The 15072-nt window shown below is 54.3% G+C and overlaps 2 protein-coding genes across 4 annotated transcripts in view; one reads left to right on the top strand and one right to left on the bottom strand.

Annotated features, from left to right (window-relative positions):
• EFHC1 (EF-hand domain containing 1) overlaps positions 1-3143 on the top strand; it is a 60197-nt gene extending 57054 nt beyond the window's left edge. For both annotated transcript variants that reach the window (XM_082849170.1, XM_082849171.1), the window contains 2 exons: positions 1324-1534; positions 2933-3143. In XM_082849170.1, coding sequence (XP_082705296.1) covers positions 1324-1534; positions 2933-3004 — 283 coding nt within the window. In that variant the 3' untranslated portion in view covers positions 3005-3143. The remainder of the gene's footprint in view (positions 1-1323; positions 1535-2932) is intronic.
• A 2622-nt stretch (positions 3144-5765) lies between these two features.
• Positions 5766-15072, bottom strand: part of TRAM2 (translocation associated membrane protein 2) — a gene marked incomplete at its 3' end in the record, with an annotated part of 75281 nt that continues 65974 nt past the window's right edge. The window contains exons 8-11 of one of the 2 annotated variants that reach the window (XM_082847842.1): positions 13665-13769; positions 13328-13471; positions 12401-12564; positions 5766-11303 (exon numbers count right to left, since the gene is read on the bottom strand). In XM_082847842.1, coding sequence (XP_082703968.1) covers positions 11230-11303; positions 12401-12564; positions 13328-13471; positions 13665-13769 — 487 coding nt within the window. Of the gene's footprint in view, positions 11304-11899; positions 11977-12400; positions 12565-13327; positions 13472-13664; positions 13770-15072 lie in introns of those variants that run through there. The other variant, XM_082847841.1, reaches the window with a different exon arrangement.

Here is a 15072-nt window from a genome sequence, read left to right on the forward strand (position 1 = left end):
TGTCTCCTCTCATTTCTGATTTTAAGTCTTTTCTCTTTTTTTAAAAATTGGTCAAGCTAAAAGTTTGTCAGTTGTTTATCTTTTTTAAAAAAACAGCTCTTAGTTTCACTGATCTTTTCTATAATTTTTCTAGTCTCTCTTTATATCTGCTCTGATCTTTATTATTTCCTTTCTTCTGCTAACTTCAGGCTTAGTTTTTTCTTTTTCTAGTTCCTTGAGGTATAAACTAGGTTGTTTATGTGAGATCTTTCTTTTTTCTATTATTTATTTATTTTGCCTGTGCCATGCGGCTTGCAGGATCTTTGGTCCCCCACCAGCGATTGAACCCAGGCCACAGCAGTGAAAGCACCAAGTCCTAACCACTGGTCTGCCAGGGAACTCCCTCTTTTTTCTTAATGTAGGCATTTATTACTGTGAACTTCCCTCTTAGAACTGCTTTTGCTGCATCCCATAAATTTTGGTGTGTAGTACAAGGGACCCTTGAACAACACAGGTTTGAACTGTGTCATCTACTTATATGCACATTTTTTCAGTAAATATGTATTATACTACTACACAATCCTTAATGTGTTGAATCTGCAGATACAGTCAGCCCTCCGAATATGTGGTTCCGTAAGTTATATGCAGATTTTTGACTGTGTGAAGGGTTGATGCCCCTAAACCCTGCTTTGTTCAAGGGTCAACTGTATTTCCATTTTTGCTTCTAGATATTTTGTTTCCCTTTTGATCCTCTTTGATTTCTTCATCATACTACTTTTTTTTTTTTTTTTTTTTTTTTTTGCGGTACGCGGGCCTCTCACTGTTGTGGCCTCTCCCGTTGCGGAGCACAGGCTCCGGACGCGCAGGCTCGGTGGCCATGGCTCACGGGCCCAGTCGCTCCACGGCATGTGGGATCTTCCCGGACCAGAGCACGAACCCGTGTCCCCTGCATCGGCAGGCAGACTCTCAACCACTGCGCCACCAGGGAAGTCCCCATCATACTACTTTTAAGTCTGTTTCTAAAACATTTATTTTTAGATTCTGTAACATAGATGATGACAATCATGCGACTCCCACAAACACCAGACTTGGGGGTGGTAGTGTTGGTAGATTTGGCTCTTTGCGGGGATTTAATAGACGGCAGCAAGGGAGGCTGAGCCTAGTCAAGGTTCCTGCCGTGAGCTCAGCCATCTGCCAGCCCCTGCAGGCAAGTGTTGATCGGCTCAGCATCAGAGCTGTTTGTCGTCAGATGCTTCCCCCAACTTCACCAAGTGAGAACTTCGGTCACTGAGGTAAGACCATTCGAGAATAAACACCACATCCATCCATCTCCTCTCTCCACAGCCAGCAAACGGAAGAGGACCCAGGCGTGCAGGAACTGGAGGCCCTGATAGACACGATCCAGAGGCAAGGGAAAGATCACCCGTGCAGGGACAACATCCGCAAAATGTTTCAAATTTATGACAAGGAAGCTACAGGACATGTGGACAGGGAGACATTCTTTAAAATCTGTGACTCTTTTCACCTCCCAGTTGATGATTCCTTGGTTAAGGAGGTGAGTAGGAGTTCCTGTTTGGGGTTGATTGCAGAGGCTGGGCACCGCTCACTCGTTCCCAAAGGCAGTTGCATTTGTGTTTCATTTTAACTGGGGAAGACTTGGGGTGTTCACATCAGATCTGCTGTTTGGTCCTGATTATGGCATTTGCCCTCGACTCTAGCATTGGCATCCTTTCCTAACTGCTGCTGTAGGGCATCTCTTTAAGTGGGCAGGGGCCAGACAGCACAGAGCGGCCAGTGAACCATGTCAGGGCTAAAGGAGGGTGGCTGCCAAGGGCAGATTGAAAAGGTGGACTGAGCAGGATGGTGGGAACCTTTGACACCTTCACAGCCTACGTTAGCCCATCAGTAGGGCTGGCGTGGGAGAGGGCGTGACCGCTGCCCTGGACAGCAGCATCCGCCAGTAGGGGTCCATGGTCAGCTGCCAGTGGAGGGATGACATGGACGATCCTCTCCGAGAGTTTCCATGAGGGAGCTGAAGAGGGCATTTCATACCTCTTTTTCGTTATAAACCCCTTTGACCATGGTTCCCCTAGAAGTCGGGACAAACTTTCTCCCACCGTTGCCAACGATGGTGGTTAATGTTATTGAGACATTCTCACTGATTAAGAACATTGTGATGCTGTAGTCCTTCTTAATGATATGTTAGGAAAAAGGGATGTTAGGTCTCATTTAGGGAAGCCTTCTGTTTGGGGCCAGTGTGACTAGGTTGGAGATGAGGGTTTTTCAGATGGGAACATTAGCAAGGAGTGAGGGAGGCAGGTAGAAGGATAACAGTTCAAGTGGGCCAAATGCCCATCTAGCTTCCCAAGTCTCAGGCTGACAGCACACCCAGCCTTCGATTTCTTAAGTCATTTGTGCTATCTGTGACCTGACCTGGGAGAGAGGAGCTGCAGTCGGGGGAGGTGGGACAGGGAAAGCAGGGGCGGGATGGATTTGCACACGTCCTTAAAGTAGCCACAGCAGATCGGTGTGCTTACTGCCACTCACAGGTGTTTCAGGGGACTTGGTTTGAGCAGTGACATGACTAGATTTTTCTTTTAGGCTGTGATAGCAGCAACCTCTGCTATTCTAAGTCTTACTCTGTGCTGACTGGATGGACAAAGTCTTGTAATTGAATATAAGAACAAAAATGCTTTGGAAATGACAGTGCTCTTATAAATGTCAAACCTGAAACCTTGGGCAGGCCATTTACTCCATCTGAGCTTTGATTTCGTGAAGATGGGGATACTCTGACCTACCTTCCCGGTTTACAGGATCATTTCAGAATCAGCCAAGGATATATAAAAAGCCTGAGCTGGTTTACAAAGGCAGGGACAGGCACTAAAGAGCGCTGTGCAGCTGAGCTGAAGGCAGCCCATCTGTCTCTCACGGGCTCCCCTTCTCTCTCCCACAGCTCATCAGGATGTGCTCTCACGGAGAAGACAAGATTGACTACTATAACTTCATCCGTGCTTTCTCCAACTGACCTGCTGAGGACAGAAAGCACAGTATTTTGAGGTTGGGCCTACGTATACCTGTACTCTTCATAGAGGCATTTACAGAGCTCTTGAAATTATATTTCCTTTTTGGTTCTTTTACCACTGAAGTCTAAATTAAATTGGATCTTGTAGGAGCTAAGGTTGGTGCCTTATTTAGGGAGCGGAGATAGGGGTGTTGTGATGGTTAATTTTATGTGTCAACTTGACTAGATATGGGGTGCCTGGACATTTCTGGGTGTGTCTGTGAGGCCGTTTCTGGATGAGGTTAATATTTGAGTTGGTGGATGGAGTAAAGCAGATGGCCCTCTCCAATGTGGGTGGGCCCCACCCATTCCATTAAAGGCATGAATAGAACAAAAAGGCTGACCTTTCCCTAATGAGAGAGAATTCCTCCGGCCTGCTTTGACATCGGCTTTTTCCTGCTTTTGGACTCAAACTGAGACATCGGCTCTTCTGGGGCTCCAGCCCGCTGGCCTTCAGACAGGAACTACTCCGTCAGCCCTCAGAGGCCTCCAGGTCGCTGGCTACAGATACTGGAGCTTGTCAGCTTCCTCGGTTACAGGAGCGAATTCCTTAATCGTCAGTCTCTTTCTCTCTATATACACAGCCTATCGGTTCTGCTTCTCTGGAGAAAGAACCCTGACTAATGCAGGTGTAGAGTGACCAAGATCAGGAGGAGGATGCATAGAATTCGCTCAGACAGACATCAAGTCGGGTGTGATGCTGCAGACAGTGCTGCCTGCCCCGCCGGGAAGTAGACACCATGGTTTCCAGTTGCAGTTCTAGGCCCATTAGTAGACCTGCATTTTATTTCATTTTATTATTTATTTATTTAAATTTATTTTTGGCTGTGTTGGGTCTTTGTTGCTGCGTGTGGGCTTTCTCTAGTTGCGGCGAGCGGGGGCTACTCTTCGTTGTGGTGCGTGAGCTTCTCACTTCAGTGGCTTCTCTTGTTGCGGAGCACAGGCTCTAGGCACGCGGGCTCAGTAGTTGTGGCTCACAGGCTCTAGAGCGCAGGCTCAGTAGTTGTGGTGCACGGGCTTAGTTGCGTGGCCGCATGTGGGATGTTCCTGGACCAGGGCTCGAACCCATGTCCCCTGCATTGGCAGGCAGACACTGTGATAATAGAAAATATCACAGTGTGGTACACTGATTTGTTTCATGAAACTTTTGTTTCAAATGAGTGTGTATTTACTGGGTCATGATGTAAAACATTTCTTTATGTGGGCTGTAGTTAAAAAAAAAAAAAATTTAGAAAAACTGCTTTTAGAGAGCCTGGCCTCAAGATAGGCAGAAAAGACTAGTAGCAGCTACTGGTTGTCGACTGAGCTCTGATGGACTTTTCAGAAGCAGGGCTGCTCCTTAGTTGAAGTCAGCCACCAACTTCATCTTTATAAATGCTGTCTCTGATTCCTTCCTACCTGTACTCTGTCTGTACCACCAGGGGCCTGAAAATACCATCTAATTAGGGTGTATCAAGCCCGTATCTGTAGGCTTTAGGGGTACCTGAGAAGATGTCTCTAGATGTTTCCAGAAAATCAAGGGTCACTTGGGTGAGTGACTAGCCTGCTGGTGTAGGAGCACGAGCATGTTCCTATAAGAAATTATTGAGTGCTTTATTTGAACCATGAACTTAGCATTTACTATCCCTAAATCTTACCACCACCATTCCCTGTGAAAATAAGCAAACCAGCCAGCCAACACCCCCCAAATGCTGAGCCCAGATGAGCAGCAGGCTCGGAAGGGCCGACTGCCCAAGGCCACCAGCTTCTCCGGCCGAGCTGCTTGCTCTGTTGGCACCGTGCCTTTGTCTCAGGTACATGGTTCCTGTCGGGTCCTCATAGCCCATGCCTGTCCTCAACTAACTGCACTCATCTCCTGAGCTCTCTCTGGAGAGGGTTCTGGAAAAACAGCAGACAGCCATGGGCAACAGGCCATCTGATGCCAGCAGTGTCCTGTGCCCACTGCTGGTACCAACACTCAGACAGCATCTATTCAGCACCTCCACTGACATCTGGTGGCTTTTACACACAGACTTAGCCCCATCCTCTCCTAGCCAAGTGACACCATAACACAGTCGTCCCCCTTATCCACACTTTCACTTTCCACTTTTAGTTAAACATGGTCAGCCATGGTCTGGAAATATTAAATGGAACGCTCCAGAAATAATTCTTAAGTTTTAAACTGTGTGCCATTCTGAGTAGCGTGATGAGATCTTGCGCCCTCCCACTTTGTCCCTCCCGGGATCCCCAGCTGTCGGCATTGTCAGGGCTCAGTGATCCACGGTCACCTGGAGCAAGTGATCCTCTCCTGACGCGTCATCAGAAGGCCAGTAGAGCCCAGCGCTCCACCACAGCGTCTGCATCATCCAGCTCACGCCACCTTGTCACTTGGGCACTCAGTCACCTCACATCGTAAGAAGAAGGGTGAGTGCAGCTCAGTAAGATGTTTTTAGAGACCACATTCACATAACTTTCATTATGGTATATGGTTATAATTGTTCTATTTTGTTATCATTGTTAATCTCTTACTGTGCCTAATTTATAGATTTCACCATAGGTAGGTATGTGTAGGAAAAAACATAGCATATTTAGGGCCCAGAACTCTCTGGGGTTTCAGGCATCCACTGGGGGGGGGGGTCTCGGAACATTCCCATGGATGATGGGGGCAGCCGTACAGCAGGCATCAGGCACAGTGCGCCTCCTTGTGGCGCTTCCTGCCCACACACCCCATGTCACCACACTCCTTTCCACGTTCACACTTCCCTGTTACAGACACCAGTAAAAATGAGGCTTATTACTACCCACCACTCAATGTAACTGACTCCTTCTCCGTCCTTAATTCCAACTCCCTAACTCACATGACCACACGAACAAATATATATCTCAAAAGATATGCAAGAAATGACAGAGTGAAAAATGTTAGAAATGAGGCTGAAATTGATGCAAACTCGTTCTTCATATAAAAGCAAATGAGAGCAATACAAACAAGACTAGTTGATGCAAAGTCTTGCAACTAATAAAGCTGCCAGCAATATCATTATTTTAAAGCGCTCTTATCCTTTTCAGTCTTCAGGGGAGAAAGATACTCTAATCAATTCCCAGATAGCCATCTAAGAGGTGGAATAAAATAATGCTTGCAACTTAAAAAAAAAAAAGCAAATGTGAGCATCCAGATAAAAAGGAATAGAAGGAATTATACCCGAGACAAGCAGGCGAATAATTCAAGGCCTTTTATTCAGTTATTTCAAAAATATTTGTCGATCATTTGTTTCAAAATGTACATTTAAAAAAATCCATACAAAACCGTAATTTGGTTTAAAACCGGACAGAAAAAAAAAGGATTTGGAAAAATGTTCACTGAAAGTAAAAAGAGCCCCCCCCCAAAAAAAAAACCCTTTTACATGAAAGCATAAATATGGCAGGTACAAATTTTCCTTGAGTTCCTTGTTGAAATTTGGTCCATAACACGAACAGGCTAAAGTAGAAAAACAAAAAAACGCTTTGTCCACATTTGCATTATGAGTTGCTCAGGGCACTGGCAGCCTCAGCTCATCCTTCAGATGTTTGTTAAACAAGAGGAACTGAAAAAATGAGGTGTGTAGTCTCATTACATAAACACTTGAATCTGTACCCAAGGAAATGGTGGTACTTACAACCAGTCAGATCTGATCAGATGACCAGGGCTGTCCATGTGTGGCCGATTCCCAGGAAAACCTCCTTCCTCTCCACACGAACAAGAAACTCTAGAACCCTTACAGCGAACTGATGGTGATGCCTCAGGTGTCACACGGATCTTATTCCCAGATGCTGACTTATTAATGCCCCATCATGAGGATGTTTTTCCTTTTCAACAGTTTTAAAACTATATGGACTTCAAAGATGATGCTACAGTGTTCCACTTAGAGTGCCACCAGGGTCACAAGAATGACAGCAACAGAGGGAGCGTGGCTACTTTCTTCTGTGGGGATGACGACCACCCTCCCGTGGGTCCTGTCCACCCCAGTGGCCAGGCGCTGGAAGGGACAGACGGCCTGTGGGAAAGACCACTGGCTAGGAGAGGTATTGCACAACCCGGAAGAGCAAGGACGAGGCAGGCGAGGGGCGGGCACACCGCGTGGGGGGGAGGGGTGCCCTGCAACAGTCCCCCCGGACCCACGTCAGACGGGCACCTGTGAGCGCCGCTTGTGACCGGGAAGTGAGAGTAAACACCTTACCGCAGAAACGCGGGGTCGAACGGGAAGCAGTATGGATGAGAAGAGGCTAGAGCCAGGGTGCCTCCTCTTTCACGTGCAAGGGGAGCTGGATGAGCAAGGCTTACCACGTGGGCCGAGGCGCGGAGGTCTGGTGCCCCCGGGAACCCCGAGCTTCTCTGACAGGTAGGTGCCCGTGAAGGAGCCCTCACAGCCACCAGACACAAGGGAGAAACCGGACACCACCACCAGACCCGGACAGTGGCGGTGAGGCTAAGATGAATGAGGTGAAACTGTCACAATCCGGTCCCTTTAACATGTAACTGTGCCAGGGCCCGGGGGGCTGGCCACACAGTGCAAGTGGAGGCCAGGAGACCATGGCACATAAGGCACTTCTGACACAAAAAGATACAGGATCAGCTCGGGGCAAAAAGGGGCCGCACAGAGCCGGAATCCCCGTGCTTTTCGGGGCCCTCCGTAAAGAGAGCGAGCCCCTGGGGGGAGGGGGCAGGGGACTGGCGGTCACCGTCAGCCCTTTGAGAGGACTCACTGTTCACGAGAGAACTAGGCTCCAGGGGGGAGCTGGTGAAGGCTCCTCGTGGGGCCGGAGACTCGGCCTAAGTTCCAAGTGATCTGTCAAGACCCAGTTCTCCAGTCCTGCCCAGTCCCTCCTGAGGAGCTGGGCTGTGAGCTAGGATGGCAGCCGGGAGGGGGAGAAAGGCCACTCCCCACAGAAGCAGAGGCCCCGGCCATCAGGAACGGGTTCTGTTCACCGGGACGCTGACGCCCCAGCAGGGGAGTGAGTCCCGTGCAGACCTCCCTGCCTCCCTGGCCCCCCGGCCTAGCACAGACCACCAAGGAGGCTGAAGCCCGAAGGAAACCCTAAGTGGTGGTGGGGCTTCGCGCCACTTTGAATTTAAAAAGGCTCCCAGGGACTAGAATTCTGTGTGGAATCGGGAGAGGGCGCCCTCTCCGCCCCTATACGTCTTACTCAGCACTTAGGAGAAAGTCAAAGGTACGGAGAAAGAAGGTCCCCACAGCAAACGCAGCTGCATGCATCCCAGAACAGCCCGCCCGGCGCCAAGGCTTTCAAGTCAAGAGGAGCATCTGCAGAGGTGGCCAGAGCACAGGTGTCGAGTCTGGTTTCTGAAATGTTGGTAGCTCCACCTTGGGACAGGAAGGGAAAAGGTTCTCCCCAAGATGCAGGTCTGGCTCGGCCTGCTTCTCCTTCCCCCAGAACCTGCCCTGCCTTCAGAAGGGGCACCTGTAACCTACTATAGTGTAGCTATCAGAGCCTGGAGGATAAAAATAACTTCCCATCACGGAGCCTCCAAGGAGGGGCACTGGCAGCTGGCATCACCCGTCCATCCCCCAGCCTCTCCCACGCCACCCTGCCCGGCGCCCCTGCACGCGTGCCAGCCAGGGATGCTGGGAGGGCGGGGGCTGCTGAGGTAGGTTAGCATCTGCTCTCCTCCTGGCGGATGGCACTGAGTGGCCTCTCAAACTTGGGGGTCTGGCCGGGCTTTCACAGAGAGTGTTTAAGACTGAAGAACATAGAACGGCCAAATCAGGACAAGCCAACCCAACAGGCTCTCAGGACGAACTGGAAGTGAGTTCTTTCGGCCCCTGGTAACATGCTTCGAGCCAGCCTGCCATGGCTTGTCTCTGCTCTGAAGCAAACATGCCAGGCACGCCCGGGGTGACAGAACACCTACAGTTTTCCTCTCACCCTCCCCTCAAACCATTCCTGAAACTGGCCGGTGGGACGCTAGCCTCACGCATGGTCTCAGGGGTTTCACGCAGCAGGAAAGATTTTCCCAACTCTCAATCAGGGACCCAACCCCGTCCTTTAGGAGGTGGCGAGAGTTAGCCCGGCCCCGGGCTGGTGGTACTACCTTGAGGAGGCGCACGGTATGAGGGGCCAACTTACAGGAGACCAAGGGCACACCAAGCACATGTGCTCTGGCGGCGATCACCTCTGAATGTGAGAAGAGTCACTGCCCGATGGCAGGACCTCGGCTGCAGCTCCCACCTCCCGAGCCCACAGCAAGGAGGCCAGGTACCCGCTGACGGCATGACTCAGCAGTGCTCCCTGGTGGGGGGGCGGCCTCCTGCACGCAGCAGGAGCAGTGCCAAGGCCAGGGACACAGCCTGGAGAGGACTGGGCCAGGCTTAGGAGGCTGCAGGCTGACGTGGGCTGCACAGCATCCCTGGGCCAAGTAGGAACACCGGCTCAGTCACAGTCACAGCCACAGCCTCGAGCGGGGAGGGAGGACCATTTGACTGAATGGCTGAGGGGTTCCAGACTGGGCCTGCGGGGTTGGTACAAGCCGCCCTTCCACCAACATTCTGCTTTGCAGCCCAGATAAGTGTCAGGGAAGGAGAAGGAAAGATGGGAAGAATTCGCATTTTCAAAAGCGCTGTCCCTCTCCTAAGGGTAATCAAAATAAGAGAAGATCTTCCCATCTCCCCGGCCTAATCCTGAACAGAGAGATGAGGGTCTACCAGGGTGTCAGGAAGCAAGTCCCCAGGCACTGGTAGATTAAAACTTCTCTCTGATGCAAGTGATCTGGAGAAGGGAGCTGCCTTGATGAAAAGACCCACTTCCCTGCCTTCTGGGTAATAATCCAGTTTGGTTTCTACTGTGATGTCAGGAAGAGGACCAGCACATCAAATGACACTAACATTCTTGTGCCCACAGCATTCAGGCCTCCTTGCTGAGAGCCTAGCTCCTTGCTGGAGGCCTTGTCTTTGGGGAGAGGGGGAGACCATGTGCGGGAAGGGGGCCAAAATAGGCACATCAGCACGGCTGTGTCTGCCCATCTAACCAGCAGAGCGATTCTGAGTCAGCCTGGTTTCAAACCATCTAAAACGCTGTGGGTGTGCTCAGCAGAGGACAACGACAATTCCAAAGGACACTCAGCAAGTGAGGCCAGAGGACAGGGGGCCCAGGTGACCGACCCTGGGGCACCAGGGGCCACGGGGGGCATAGTGTTCCTGCCGCGAGAGAGATGAAGTCAGGTGCAAGGCCGGCGCCCAACTGGGCTGCTGGGCCTGGGGTTTAGCACCAGCATGTCCCCGGCCAGGCTGCTTTGTTAACTGCTGCTTGGTTTGGTTTTGGACGCTGGTGAACAGTGGGAAGAGCAATGCAGCTGGACCTGCCGAAGAAAGGCTAGGTTGGCGCCTCCATTGTTTCTGCTGCGTTACTTTCCGGGAGGGCCCGCCGCTCTGGTCGCTTTGCCGCTGCTGCAGAGTGGGAAGACTCACCCTCCTTCAGCACATCCCCGACAGAGAGAGCGGGCTGGTGTCCAGGACCGGCCACTGGTGAGCTCTCCCGAGTCATGGGACCCGAGACAGCACCATCCTTCTGGACTGAGTCATCATGTCCCAAAGCCAAATGCCTTGGCGCTTCCAACTAGCAGCGGCCCCGCGGGGCCTCAAGATGGTGCGCGCAGAACTGGAATCATACTCTCGTCAGTTCCTCAGCACCTAGGAGATGACGATCCAGGAGGGCCAGTCTCCCCTCCTGCTGCCCATCCGCACGGGGATCTGCCGCCGGCCCTGGTGGAGGCTCCCCAGCACGAGGCTGCCGACCCGGACAGGTCCTGGGGATCTGGGTGGGGGACGGCCAGCACTACAGGCTTCGCCTCCTCTCGTTGTAAAAATCAGACACAGAAAAATTGCACAGTAAGGTAAATTAACAAGTAAAAAGAGAAGGAAACAGCTGTGAAGGAAGAGAAAGAGGAGGCCAGCAGAAAGGTAACCGTGAGAGGCCAGGCTTCTAGAAAACCCGACACAGGACAGAGGTGAGGATGTGAGGTGGCTGGAGGGAGGGAAAGAGGAAGATTTTTGGTTTTATTGAGAATGGTTCACAGAGAAAGAAGAGAAAGCCAAGACGTAAAGAAGAGGAAAAGGCCCTGTGTGAAGACAGGTTTCTGCTGTGTGAGATGGGGCATCGGAGCAGGAGGGGGGCCTCCCTGCTGGGCCCGCGAGAGCATTCCTGTTCTCAGCACCTCGGCCCTAAGGAGACTTGAGTTTCTTAGTCCGTGTGGAGGTTCCGTTCTCTGCTTTCACCACTCCGTTTTCGTGGTAACCTGGGAATGAAGGGAGACAAACGCAGTGTTTCCGCTGGGGCAGGGGCGGGAGGCTGCGCACAGGATGAGCCGAGGGGACCTAGGCTGCAGCCCCCACAGCAAAGGGCACCAGCAGGCGGCTCCCAGGGGCTCCTGCCCCCCCCCCCAGGGTCTTGCTTCACTTGAGGTGGGTGGTCTCCGACTGTCCTTCCGCGGGAGGGGCTGGATGACACACAGCCACCAGGGAACAGGCAGAGGCCCGCCCGCCACCCGCCCGGGCCTGAGGTGGGGCCAGAGCCTAGGCCTCAGCTCCTCTCGGGCCCCTGCGGGGCACCAGCCCCCTTCAGCAAAGGTCCCAGGACACGGAACGGTCAGGAGGAGGTAGAGAGGCTGCAGGGACAAGGCCTTACTCTTCACCTGGCGCTCCTCTGACAGCAAAAGTGTGCTTTTCATTGTTGCCCTAAACACCGCGTTTGCTCGCTCAAAGTCAGGCACACCTGGCTGCAGCCCCCCCCACCCCGTACCCGCCCCACCGCCAGCCGGGCCTGACTCCTTGTCACACGCAGCCGCGCACGCGCCCTTGCCGAGCAGGCCACACCTGGAGAGAGGCCGGCGACTCAGGAAACAGAGCCTGGTGCAGACAGGCCCCCAGGCTGGACAGAGAGCGCGGGGCTGGCAGCGAGCGCCCCAGGACCTGGCGGGGGCCAGAGGAGAAGCGGCTGTCTCCCGAACGCTGCCCCCCAAGCACTGTGTCCCCTCAGGCCACCCCTGAAGAGAGAGGCAGAGCCAGCATCCTGGGAGACGGCCAGGCCGAGATGCGGAGCATGGGGGCGGGTGAGGACCCAGAGAGCATCAGCCGCCCTTGATGGGGTCCCCGAGGCCACCCTGTGGACATGCTTCCAGCCAGAGCTCCCCACCCAGCCGCCGCCCTGCCCACCGCGGCCGCGAGGGCCCCCGCCGCGTCGGCCAGCCCCACCCACAAGCCGTGTGCGCCCGGCCACGTGCCAGTCAGGCCCTGGCACGAGCCGAGGAGCCCGGCGCCTGGGAGGAGGTGGGACGGGGCAGGCCTGGTCCAGGGCCCTGGGGGGGTCCCCGCCCCGCCCGGACCCGGCACTCACCCGACTCCCTCTTGATGAGCCTGGCTGCCAGCCTGGGCGCGGCGGGCACTCTGCGCTTGGCGTTCTGCTCGCTCCAGTGCTCGCGCCAGTGCCGCAGCTGGGAGTGGATGAAGCGCCACATGAGCCAGGCCTGGGCGGCGCACACCAGGAGCAGCATGCACAGCCTGTGGGCAGAGGGCTCGGTGGGCTCTGGCTGCACGTGCCCTGGGCAGGGGGCAGGCCAGGACCCCGCGGTGCCCGGCCCACCACCACCTCCGGGAAGAGCGTGGCCCGTGCCGGGCTCCGCTCCAGTGCCTCAGGGCGGGCGGAGGGACCAGCGGGAGGAGGTGACAGATGTGGGTCCAGCTCCTGTCACACCACCCCATGCCTGCTGGACCCACAGCGCAGAGCACGGCCCATGTAAGCCCCGTGTACGTCGGAAGGATTCAAGTGAACTGAACTACAATGCAGCAGAAATAATTCTAGAAGTGCGGCTTCTCACCCGGCGAGCCACGTAGAAGCTGAGCAACCTGGACAAACCTCTGACCCCTGCTGGGCCCCGGGTGTCATGGAGACCGTGGCCTCCTCGCTGCCCTCCTGGCCGCTGTGCGAGGCCACTGGCCACACCGTTGAGAACACGCTGTAAAGAGCCCACGCGTGGTTGTAACAGCCAACTGAGAGGCTGGACGTGAACCCGGCACCCCCAGTGAGGCACAGGCCAGGGGAGGAGCTCCCAGCGGCACCAGCACCAGGCCTGCAGCCTGACGGACCGGGGCCAGGGAGGGAAGACGGATGTGATGGAAGCAGGAGGCTGGCATCTCTTCTCCCCTCGGGCCAGATGTCTGAGATCCCCCCCTGAACATCACGGTGCGGGAGACCCAGCGGTCTGCGGCCTCCTGACCTTCGGCAGAAGTTGTGCCGAGTTCGGGAGGCTCCTGCCCAACTCACCTGCAAAGTAACGTGTTGAAGTTCCCTTTCTCGGGGTCAAAGGCCTGGTTTTCCACGCGAGCGAGGCCAAAGCCAATGGCCAGCACGGCGAGGGTGAGGATGAAGAGGCGGGTGACTCCAAATGCAGCAGCCCAGGCGTTAAACCTGCCCGAGGAGCGGGGGACGTACGTCAGCCTTCAGGCAGCAAGTGGGGAGAGGGTCCAAGGGTGGCCGAGGAGGGTGCTTGAGGGATGAGGTGTCCAGAGTAAGACGCTCCAGGAAAAAACCCCAGGGCCCTGCCTACCGCCAGCGCGGGGCCCTCCCCTTCGCCGGGCTTCAGCCCGTCCACATCACTCACAGCTTCTCGTTGTTCTCGTCTGCAAAGTAGCAGAGCCGAGCCGTGTGGAAGAGGAACTCGGTCGAGTACTGCAGCAGGAGCAGGACCAGGCCCAGGCGGCTCAGACTGTGGAGACACAGACAAGCCTCACAGTCCCCACGAGGCACCGTGAGAGCGGGGGGCAAGGGGCCTGGGCTCCTCTCTCCACTCCCGCCCTCCCTGCGAGCCCCGCCTCATCCTTCAGGATTCAGATCTGCTGCCACACCTTCAAGAATTTTCCTTAATACCGATATGTCACCTGTCCCGTCTGGGCCCAGCGCCCCTCCTGCTCCCACTGTGGCCCTGGCTGCCTTCGCAGCACCTGTCACTCTGTGTTCATCACCTGGCACGGGACCACGCACAGAAAAGGTGCTCAGAACAAACTGCTGAGCTTTGCGTGTAGAAATATGAGGGATTGGCGGGAGGAGATTCCTACAGTCTGATTTTTTTTGTCATCCAAGTCTTCACAGCCAAGAGGTATACGAAGAAGCAAAACTCAACACAACATCAAAATATGTGCTAGTGAACCAACCTCTTCAAACACGAGACCCCATTCCCATGCCCCCTGCTCACTTCCGGTCACGATGCTCTTACTGACTTTCCCAGGCAGTCTGCTGCCGATGGTCGGCTGTGGTTCAAACAGACGCAAGAAGGCTGCACAGTGAAGTTACAGGTGCTGCTGAGCAGGCAGGGCCTTGGGAATTCAGGGAGATACTGGGGGGCTGGGTGGAAAACCCGCAGGCCATGCTGAAGAGGGACCCCGTGATTCCACCCAGGGGGACCAAAGAAGTGTGGAGTCATTCAGGAAAGTCACTGGATTCTGAGAACGGTCAAGAGAATGATGTGAAAACCCAGTGTCTCCACACAGCCGAAGGTGGCCAGCAGGATCCTGCCCTTGACCATCTCAAGCCTTACCGCCCAGCTCTCCTCCCACCTCAGGGCCCTGACCCTGTGGTCCCCTCTCCTGCACAGCTCCGCCCAGGTATCCACCTGCCTGGCTCTGTCACTTGCGCCTCTACCCGAGTCCCCTCCTCAGAGAGCTCTTCTCACCACAGGGGGCCAAGTGGACGAGTCAGCCGTCCCATCACCCTGCGTTACTTTCCTCCTCACACTTAACCACCTGGGGAAACTCTCTCATTTCCTTATTTATGGTCCACCCCCCGGCCCCACTAGAACAGACAGCCCAGGAGAGCAGGGCCTTGTCTGCCTTCACCCAGATGGAACTGCCCCTCCTGAAGCAGGGGTGGGCCCACGGGTGAGTGAAGGCCCCCAGGGCCCAGCTCTCCCCAAACAAGACCCCGCATCGCTGGCCACTTCAAAGGTCTGTCTTCCTTGGGAAATCCTGCAGCCGAGGGTCTCTCCTTTCCCCACACTCACTCACTTCTGAAAA

This window comes from Leucopleurus acutus, assembly GCF_964270905.1.
Source record: "Leucopleurus acutus genome assembly, chromosome: 10".
Classification (NCBI taxonomy): Eukaryota; Metazoa; Chordata; class Mammalia; order Artiodactyla; family Delphinidae; genus Leucopleurus; species Leucopleurus acutus.